This window comes from Tenrec ecaudatus, chromosome 13, assembly GCF_050624435.1.
Source record: "Tenrec ecaudatus isolate mTenEca1 chromosome 13, mTenEca1.hap1, whole genome shotgun sequence".
Lineage (NCBI taxonomy): Eukaryota > Metazoa > Chordata > Mammalia > Afrosoricida > Tenrecidae > Tenrec > Tenrec ecaudatus.
This window is the reverse complement of record NC_134542.1, coordinates 1,485,900-1,495,833: the sequence shown is the minus strand read 5'-3', so window position 1 is coordinate 1,495,833 and position 9,934 is coordinate 1,485,900. Positions and strand designations below refer to the sequence as shown.

The following is a 9,934-nucleotide window of genomic DNA, read 5'->3' as shown; positions in this document are numbered from 1 at the left end:
CTACCGAAATGAAGGCTTTATCTTACCAAGAGAACGATGTTCTTTTGGAAGGCTCGGGAATGGAGGGAGAATTTTACTCAGACGCTCCCAGAAGTGGGCCCTGCTGGTGTCATGGACATAAGTTGACGTTGCATGCTAACTGCAAAGTCAGCAGTTTGAAACCAGCAGCTGCTCCGTGGGAGAAAGACGGGACTTTTTACTTCCTCAAAGAGTTCTGTCAGGAGAAGCAATAAAGCCCACATGGAAGAAGTACACCAGCCTGTGCGATCACAAGTTGTTGAAGGGATCAGGGATCAGGCATCATCAGAACAAAAACTCAAATCATCGTGAATGAGGTGGGGAGTGCGGAGGGAAGACCCAAAGCCCATTTGTCGGCCACTGGACATCATCCCCTTACAGAAGGGTCTTGGGGAGGAGACGAGCCAGTCAGGGTGCAGTGTAGCAACCATGAAACATACAACTTTCCTCTAGTTCCTAAATGCTTCCTCCCCCGCCCCCCACCACTATCATGATCCCAATTCTACTTAGACCAGAGGATGTACACTGGTACAGATAGGAACTGGAAACACAGGAAATCCAGGGTGGTTGATCCCTTCAGGACCAGTAGTGAGAGTGGGGGTACCGGGAGGGTGGAGGGAGAGTGGGTTGGAAAGGGGGAACCAATTACAAGGATCTACATGTGACCCCCTCCCTGGGGGACGGACAACAGAAAAGTGGGTGAAGGGAGACATCGGACAGGGCAAGATATGACAAAATAATAACATAAATTATCAGGTGATCATGAGGGAGGGGGGAGCGGAGAGGGAGGGGGAAAATGAGGAGCTGATGCCAGAGGATTAGGTGGAGAGCAAATGTTTTGAGAACAATGAGGGCAATGAATGCATAAATGTGCTTTACACAATTGATGTATGTATGGATTGTGATAAGAGTTGTATGAGCCCCAATAAAATGATTAAAAAGGAAAAAAAGAGTTCTGTTAGGTTTCTTCGGTGGGCAATACCTTGGTTCTTGGCTTCGCATGAGAAAGAATTCACGCCGAAGTCTGGCTTGTGATCCAAGTGGGTTTTTATAAAGGACAGACGTTCCAGCCGTCACAGCCTCTGAACACAGGCGCCCTCGTGGGACTGCACACCCACGCGTGGCGGTCTGAGGCTGGAGAGGCCGCGGTGCAGCCAAGCGGAAGGCCGAGGAGCAGCTGTAAGCGCGCGGAGGTCTCCAGGTTCTGGTTTTTAGGGCTTTCGGCTGGGAGGTGTAGTCCACAGGACTGGTTGATCCAATGGGCTGAATTAAGCCCACCTGGCCTAGTTTGGGTCTACCCAGGTGCACCGCTTTCCTGGCTCAAGGGCCTAAATTTGGAGCATGCTCAGCAGACACCCCTGGACCCTGTTCTAGCGACCTAACAGTTCTAGTCTCAGAAACCCACAGGGACAGTTCGATCCTGTCCTACTGGGTCGCTATGAGTTGGCATCAACTCGATGGCAGTGAGTTTGGTTTTGGTTTTTGGAAGGAGCCTTGGCGGTGTAATGGTGACGTGTAGGACTGCTAGCCTCAAGATCCATGGTTCAAAACCAGCAGCCCCACCGTTGGGGTAAAATGAGGCTTTGGACTCTCATGAAGAGTTCATCTCGATGCACAACTTTCCATAGCATGATTAAACTACTGAAATGTATGTATTTATTAAAAAGCTACAGCCTCGGAAGCCCAGGGCAGCCCTACCCTGCCCGACAGAGTCACTGTGAGTCTGCCCCACTATACGGCAGGGGTCGGTGACAAGGACTGGAACTTCACTGGCCAGCATGGTCCGCCTCACTCAGTTTCATTTAGGGAATGTCCATTGGAGCAGCAAGGGATTCTGGGAAACGTAGTTGTGAGAGGGTGTCGTGGGCTCTGCACTTGCTCTGTCCCAACCTCCACCTTGGGCTCCTTGTCCTGTCTGGAAGAGAGGGGGTGGAGGAGGAAGGAGCATTGTGTGTCCATGTGACAGATGTGGAGGTTTTCCTTAGGAACACTTGCCTTGTTGGGAATATTAAAACGGAAGGGAGCCCTGGGCCTGGGGAGTCTGAAGGAAGTGTCCACAGGTGACCCTCTGTGCCCTATGCCCTGCTCCCTGGCCTAGGCAATGGGATGCACATACATTGCAGAGGGGCTGGGAATGCAGCAGCCGCTTTGGAAAGAGTTAACAGGACCTTCTGGGGTCAAGCATCCACCTGTCTTGTGACCCAGCCTTTTCTGGTCCCCAGGTAAATGAACGAGCATGCCCCAAACCCTCCACAAACTGGCTCCCCACACTTCATGCAAGGGCCTGGTCAGGGGAACAAGGGATCAAGTGGGGCCAGGACAGACGGGATGTGGGAGGTCCACGCTGGGAAGCCAGATGCCAGAAGCCCTCAAAGAGCATGTGGGAAAGCGGAGCTAACCAGCAACAGGGAGGCCCGAAAGGAACGTGGCCATGGGAGGAGGGAGACCCCAGGCCTGCCAGGACCTGCAGGATGTCTCCTCTATGGCGGGCCCTGCGTCCACACTTGAAACACACCCTGACACGTCCTGAGGTGATGCTGTGGGGGCACAGGCTGCCTGGCCGGAGGAGAAAGGACGACTCGCAGCCCCCTCAGGTGGACGAGCCCTTGGTCATTGCGCTGGTAATGGATGGACCCGCCCCTTCCCCACATGGGTCACTGCCCCCAACTCCTCCCCGGGTGTTGGAAACCAGCGTCTGGAAGAAAGTGGGGTGTGATCTGTGGAGGGTCCTGCCTCCTGCTGAGGGGAGGGGGCGGGCAAGTGGAGGAATGGGAGGTGCCTTGATGGGTTACCAGGCAGGCACTGGGGAAGGGGAGGTGGTGGTCTCCCCTGTTCCCCCCTTAGGTGTCCCACCTGCTGGTTCAGGGACATCAGGGGTCTTCCTGATCCTGCTACTCTGACTGTCCTGGTATGTTGTCCTGAGGTCACATGTGTGATATATGTGTCACATGTGTGCTGTATGTCACGTGTGTCCCTGCATCCCAGTGAGGTGACTCAGGGCAGAGATAGATCAAGCCACCCCTGCATGCATGGGAAGCCCAGCCAGCTGTGGGTCTCAGGACTGGGGTCAGTGTGGGCCCCCAAAGGGACTGTCACCGATATCCTCTGTCACGCCCACCTTGCGTGGGTCTGAAGGGTGCAGCAGTAGCAGACTTGGGTCTGAGAAGGGCAGCAGCCGGTAGGCCCAGGACCCCGAGGCTGGGGCCAGGTTCCCACAGCAGGCCTAATTGGCCCGTGGTGGCCACTCCCTCACCTGGAGCTGCAGAGCAGGTGCATCGTGGCTGGCTGTGAGTCATGGGCTCGGGGAGCAGCCTTGGAGGGTGGGTGGGCTCCCTTATTGGGAGGGAGGGTGGGTGGGGCCTCAGTGGATTACAGGTGCCAGGGGCCGCCTGAGAGTTCCCAGGTGTCTGGGCCCAGGTGGACGTTCCCACGGTGGGTCTGGCCTCAGGCCACACAGCCCCAGGTGCCCGCTCCTTGAGGTCCGATGGCCGCTTTGAACGTGTCCCTGGCCTTCTTCTCTGGCACCTTCGCCCTCTGTGAGGTGGCCCGGAGGGCATGCAGGGCCCTGCTCCCAGCAGGCGCCTTCACCAGCTTCGCCCGGGAGGTGGTGGGCGCCATCCAGCTGGCTGCCTGCTGCCTGGAGCTGCGGGTGCTGGTGGAGCTGGGGCCATGGGCGGCGGGGCTGGGGGCCGACGTGCTGCTCACCCTGCTCTTCTTGCTCTTCCTGGGGCACGGTGCCTCCCTGGATGGGGCTTGGGCCAACCCTGCTGTGGCCCTGCAGGAGCTGCTGCTGGCTGAGGTGTCCCTGGCCGGCACGCTGCTGACGCTGGCAGCCCAAGCACTGGGCATGGGGGCCGCCTGTGCCCTGGCCCGGCTCTGCTGGTCCTGGGAGCTCAGCCCGCTGCATGTCTTCCAGAACCTGCTGGCCATGGACTGCAGCTCGACCCTGCGCACCTCCGTGGCCCACGGCACACTCGTGGAGGGCACCTGTGCCTTCTTCTTCCACCTGACGCTGCTCCGCCTCCGCCACAGCTCCCCCGCCTACAGGGTGCCAGCCGTGGCCCTGCTGGTCACTGTGCTGGCCTACACAGGTGAGCTGGTTGTGTACACCCCCGGGGACATGGGTGGCCCTGTGGGGTGCCCTAGTGGGCATGATGGGGGCTCAGCATGCAGGGGAGTCCTACCGACCAACCTCGAGGGCTGTGTCTGTCCATCCCGGGCGTCTCCCCTGGGGCATCCATGACCACCTCCTCCTGCTCCCAGGTGGATCAGGGAGGAGGCTGTCCAAGAGGGTCTTCTGATGGAGAGAGGGCATGGGGCCTCCTGAGGAAAGTGGACTCCTGAGTGGACATTCAAGTGTACCAGGGAGAGAACTAATCGTCCCAAGCCTTCCAGAAGCTTCTATTCCGGGGCTGGCAAGTCAGGGGAGAGAGCAAGCCCACAGCCACTGTTACAGCCCGTGGACTGGTCCGAGGAGTGGGTCCTGAGCCAGCTCAACCACAGAGGCCCCGGGTGCTGATGCCAGGGCCCAGTGCAGAGGAGGAAACTGAGGCATGGGCATGCCACAGTTTACAGGGGCAGGGCTCTGCATACAGGCTGCCTGGGCTCTCACCTGGGGTAAGAGCCTCCCAGTGAGATCCCCTTCCCGCTGCTCCGGACCCTGACGTCTTGGGTCCTGGCTCACGTGGCCTGGACTTTGTCTGTCAGTGAGGAGGGGTTAGGGGGGTGACCTGTGCCCCTCGGTGAGGCGGGGATGGAGTGGGTGACCCAGCCTGTGTGCAGGCTTCTGGTTCTGCCCTGGATGCTCCATTGGGCCTATCCTGCCCCCACAGCTGGGCCCTTCACATCAGCCTTCTTCAACCCTACCCTGGCCTCCGCGGTCACCTTCAGCTGCTCAGGACACACCTTGCTGGAGTACATCCAGGTGTACTGGCTGGGCCCTCTGACAGGTAGGAGCGTGGGGACCTGGGGGGTGGCCTCCAGTTAGACTGCAGGGTACCTGTGGGGTCGGCAGGCCGGGTTCCATCCCACCTCTGCTTCCCCTTCCTGCTGAGCCCCTGGGTTGGTACCTCAACCTGGAGAAGTCTGCCCAGCTCGGGGAGTGGGGCGATGTCAGAGCAGGAGTTCCACCCGGCCCCCAGCAGGCCTGGGAATGGAGAGGGCTCCCCACCATGGTGTGTCCTGTTGCAGGGCTCTGGGGGCTGGGGTGGTAGGTAAGTGCCTGACAGGGTCAGGCCCGTGGCCCCCTGATCCAGGTTGGGGCTGTGGCCATGGCTGTGGCTCATGGCCCGTTTCTCTCAGGGATGGTTTTGGCCGTCCTTCTGTTCCAGGGTAACCTTCCCTGGCTTTTCCAGAGGAACCTGCTCTACAGTCAGAAGACCAAGTACCGCATCCCCAGGGGGAAGGCACCCCCAGGGCTCGGGCACCCTCAGGCCCCCACCAAGGGAGCCGCTGCTCGGTCAGCACCACATGGGCAATAGTTGGAGCCTGAGACCCCTGGAGTCAGGGGGACTGGCCCTGCTCCCCAAACACCATCTGCCAATAAACCTTTCCCAAGACCAGCCTGTCTCCCTGGGCCTGACAGAGGCTTCTGGAAGGTTGGTCTGTACATGGCGAGGTGCTCTTATCTGACCTCCAGCTGCCGGAGAGCGAAGGAGACTCCATTTCCAAGGAGCAGTTACCACAAGACAGAGGTCAGACAGGTCCCCACCCCCACCCCCCAACCCACATCTCTCTCTTCTCACCCCACCCATTCCTCCCATGACACTAACTTTTCTGCTGGACTCAGGGGGTTATTAGGGAAGTGAGTGAACAGGTGGCCACAAGTCAGGATCCGTCCACAGCAAGAATACAGCATGGTCCACCACCCGCCACTCCACAGCCAGCACACAGGCCTGGCTCGCTCTCTGGTTCTTAGTCTCCAAGCCGTGGGGTTCCTGGGCTTCCAACTCCGTGGGTCAGTATAGAACAGTCTGCTATCTGCCTCACCATGGCAGGGTCTTCATGATGCTCCACTGCTCTGCCTGGTGGATTCTGAGCCCGGCCTCTGCCCTCAGTCTGGCCCCTCTCTGCCTGGTGGATTCTGAGCCCGGCCTCTGCCCTCGGCCTGGCCCCTCTCTGCCTGGTGGATTCTGAGCCCGGCTTCTGCCCTCGGCCTGGCCCCTCTCTGCCTGGTGGTCTCCGAGCCCGGCCTCTGCCCTCGGTCTGGCCCCTCTCTGCCTGGTGGTCTCAGCCCGGCCTCTGCCCTCGGTCTGGCCCCTCTCTGCCTGGTGGATTCTGAGCCCGGCTTCTGCCCTCGGCCTGGCTCCTCTGCTCTGTCTCCTGGTCTCTACGCTGCAGCCTTGGTGCCTCTGGTCTCAGCCTTCACGTCAGACAGAGATCTCTGACACAGTCCACTGCGGGGTCCTGTTCTGCTTTGCTCCCACTTTGAGGCGGCTCATCCTTAGAACCAGGGGCATGCAGCTAACGCTGACCAGTCCCTTTCATTCATTGGCGGAGCTCCGCCCAATCCTTTGGTGGAAGTCACAGAGCTGTGGTGAGGAAGGGCCCTCACTCCACCACGGGGGTCAGTCCACCACGGGGGTCAGTCCACCCTGGGGGACATTCCAGCACAAGGGTCAGTCCACCCCGGGGGACAGTCCACCCCGGGGGTCAGTCCACCACGGGGCCAGTCCACCACAGGGGCCAGTCCACCATGGAGGCCAGTCCACCACAGGGGACAGTCCACCATGGGGGACAGTCCACCACGGGGGACAGTCCACCACAGGGGATAGTCCACCACAGGGTCCAGTCCACCACGGGGGACAGTTCACCCCGGGGGTCAGTCCACCACAGGGGCCAGTCCACCACAGGGGAGAGTCCACCACCATGGGGGACAGTCCACCACCATGGGGACAGTCCACCACCATGGGGGACAGTCCACCACAGGGGACAGTCCATGGGGGGCCAGGCCAGGCTCCCCCTCCTGCCCACAGGGCTTGTCTGCTTCTTGTTTAGAGAGAGAGAATCCTGCGTAACACCTGGGCTGGAGGTGAGAGGACCCAGGGGAGAAGGTTCCGTGATAGCACCGGGCCCATAGAGGGGCCATGGCAGACACAGGTCAGCCCCAACGGGTGGTGGCCTCAGGCTCCAGGCCGAGTGAGGACCTTGAACACTGCCCGGCAGGGGAAGTCAGGCCACAGTCACTGGAGGAACATACAGCTAGGTGGGACAAGAGAGGGGACAGGTGATGCCTCTGTCCCCCACGCCAGTGCCTGCCTGGCAGTGCTGCAGGGCACCTCCCTTACAGTTCCACCACCCCTGGCTCACAGCAGGAGGCAGGATCACTCCTCTGTTCCTCCTCCCTGGCTCTCCCCTTCCAGGTAGGCAACTCCCAGACATGTGTAAAGTGGTCAGTGAGCGACCCCAGACCCAGGTGGAAAGTGGGCCGAGCAGTGACAAAGGGCTCATCAACATGGGGCTACCGGTGTCCCGCCTGCTCCCCCATGTCAGGCAGTGCCTGGCCCTGCAGCACCACTAGTCCCCCACCCCGGACCCCCGGGAGGGGTCACGGCACATTTACTGTGGTCGCAAGGCTGCAGAGGGGGTATCTTCCCAGCAGAACAGCCCCTGCCATGCTGGAGGCGTGAGACGTCTCCTGAGACATAGTTAGCTTCTGTCTGTGCCCAGACGGGAGCCCACTCACACCCCCTGGGAAGACAGAGCCTGTGGTGCGGGCAGGGAGGGAAGGACTCTTCTAGAAGCCAGCATCATGAACAAGGAGCTGGCTTGATCTTCACTTCTTTCAGCACAAAACCAGAGATCTAGAACACTCCGAATGTGAGGGAGACGGGGGAGGGAAGGCCCCAGCAGGATGGCAATCTTGAGGCATCTTTCTGCACCCCTACTCCAGAGCCCCATACCTGAGGCTCACAGGGACACCCAGAGCCAGACCTTTACTGTCCTTTCCTCTACAAGGCCCCCTGCAGCTCAGAGGAGGGGGCTACTCTGGAAGCACAGGACCCCGAACACTAGGTAGATAGCAACTGGGGTTCCCGTGGGAGTCCAGAGGATCATGAGTTTATGAGACATCTTTAGTTCAGAACCGGCATCAGGATGTGGGCTCCCCCTCCACAGGTGGACCTTCCTGACCTATGAGAACCTGGACCTATGAGAACCTGGCCCAGGGTCTCGGTGCATCAGCTGCTCATGGGCTGTGACTACCTGTGCCTCTGGGAATCTACGTTCCAGCCATCTCCCTAAGTGCTCCCAGCTCTCCTCTCGGATGAAAGGAAATCAAGCTGAAAGGTGTAAAGACCACGAAAGTCTTTGTCTTTTGACAAATGCATAAACCCATGCTACCCACTTAGCCGCTAACTACAAGGTCAGCAGTTTGAAACCACCAGCGGCTCCGTGGGAGAAAGATGGGCTTTCTACTCCCATAGAATGTTAGGCCGAGTTGACTAGAGAGACAAATTCGTTGACACTCATCTATGTGTAAGGAAGAGCTTTATATCAAGGAGTAGTCGGATATCAAGAAAACATCCCAGCCCAGTGCAAATCAAGTCCATAAGTCCTATACTAGTCCATAAATCCCTCTTTGGACTCATGCAGTTGCATGTAATGATGCAGAATTCAGGAAGATCACAGGCTGGTGGGTGCAGAGTCTTGTGGATCCAATGGCGGTGGAAACCTTGCAAGGCTCTTTCAGGCCTCAGCCACGTGGCTTGCTAAAGCCAACAGGAAGGTGAAGCAGAGAGGGGTGGTGGGGAGGTGCTCAGGATGCTCTTATGAGGTCACACCCACAAGGAGGCACCATCAGGCTGGCTGGCTAGATTCCACCCCTACATTCTCTCTTTAAGCTTTCCCCCCTACACTCTTATATCTCAAAGTCAACATGAAGTTATGTAGCTACCACAAAGAGTTACAGTCTCAGAAACCCACAGGGGCAGTTCTTCCCCCGTCCTTGGTGTCCACTCAGTGGCAGTGAGCTTGGTTTGGAGTTTTGTGGAAAGGCAGTGCAGAGCTGTGATTTAGGTCTGAATTCTCCTACTGAGATATGCCAGCGCCTCAGTTTTCACAGGGCTCATGGTGACATTGCTGAGGGTGACCCATCGAGTGGATGCCCCACAGGAGCTCCTGCGTTTCAGGACAACGCACTTCAGGGAGTTCCAGGTTCCAATGAGCATGAAGCAAGCTTCTATAGGCGTAGTTTCTCATAGGAGGGGTGAATGTTTGACCCCAGAAGGAACTGTGAACACTTTCCATAGGGGTGGCAGCATTTCACCCCACCCCACCCCACCCCTTGAATGTATGGGGCTCCTCACTGCCTGGCCCAGGAAGCAGGGCACAGAGTATTGCCTGTGGACACTGCCCCTCCAGACTTCCCAGGCCCAGGGCTCCATTCCCCACCCTGACTTGGGACAGGACATGAGCCTGTGCGGGCCTCCCCAAAGCAGAGGACACATGACATCATACTCCTGCCTGCAGGAAAGGTTTCCGTGCCCATGACACGAGTTCTATTCCCAACCCACCTGCCCCAGGCCTCCCACGTCAGAGAGGCCACGCATGTAGGATCGCACGACCTGGCTCACCATCAGAGAGGAGCCGAACCCAGAGCGGCACAGCCCAATCTCCCCACTCCACGTCCAACGACGGCGAAAGAGAAGGGCTTTTCAGAGGGTGTTCCAGGGAGGAGACCGCAGCAGTACCCAAGTGACAGTCTCTGGTGTGGTGTCTAAGACCAGAACACAGAGAGATGGCACACCGTTGGCTCTGGAATTCACACTTTGGAGAGTTCACGTAGACTCTGGTTTCAGACGGCCATGAGACACAGCTGTTGCCCCGAGCCTGCACACAGCACACCGAGGCTCTTGACATCTCAGGGTGTCTTTGTTGACTGAGGAGACGGCAGGGCCCACCTTTCCATCACTAACGG

The 9,934-nt window shown here is 58.7% G+C and overlaps 1 protein-coding gene across 1 annotated transcript; it reads left to right on the top strand.

Moving 5' to 3' along the window:
- The first annotated feature begins 3,502 nt into the window (after positions 1-3,502).
- LOC142424781 (putative aquaporin-12A) lies at positions 3,503-8,170 on the top strand. Its single transcript, XM_075530117.1, has 4 exons — positions 3,503-4,109; positions 4,851-4,967; positions 5,320-5,476; positions 8,134-8,170. Exons 1-4 carry the CDS (start codon positions 3,503-3,505, stop codon positions 8,168-8,170), a joined length of 918 nt encoding a protein of 305 aa, XP_075386232.1.
- The last annotated feature ends 1,764 nt before the right edge of the window (positions 8,171-9,934 follow it).

What these genes read in the sequence shown, in the direction of transcription:
- LOC142424781 (XM_075530117.1), top strand. Translation starts at nt 3,503, where the DNA reads ATGGCCGCTTTGAACGTGTCCCTGGCCTTCTTCTCTGGCACCTTCGCC. An exon ending in CACTGTGCTGGCCTACACAG is followed by an intron (nt 4,110 to 4,850) that starts GTGAGCTGGTTG and finishes CTGCCCCCACAG; the next exon opens with CTGGGCCCTTCACATCAGCC. An exon ending in CTGGCTGGGCCCTCTGACAG is followed by an intron (nt 4,968 to 5,319) that starts GTAGGAGCGTGG and finishes CGTTTCTCTCAG; the next exon opens with GGATGGTTTTGGCCGTCCTT.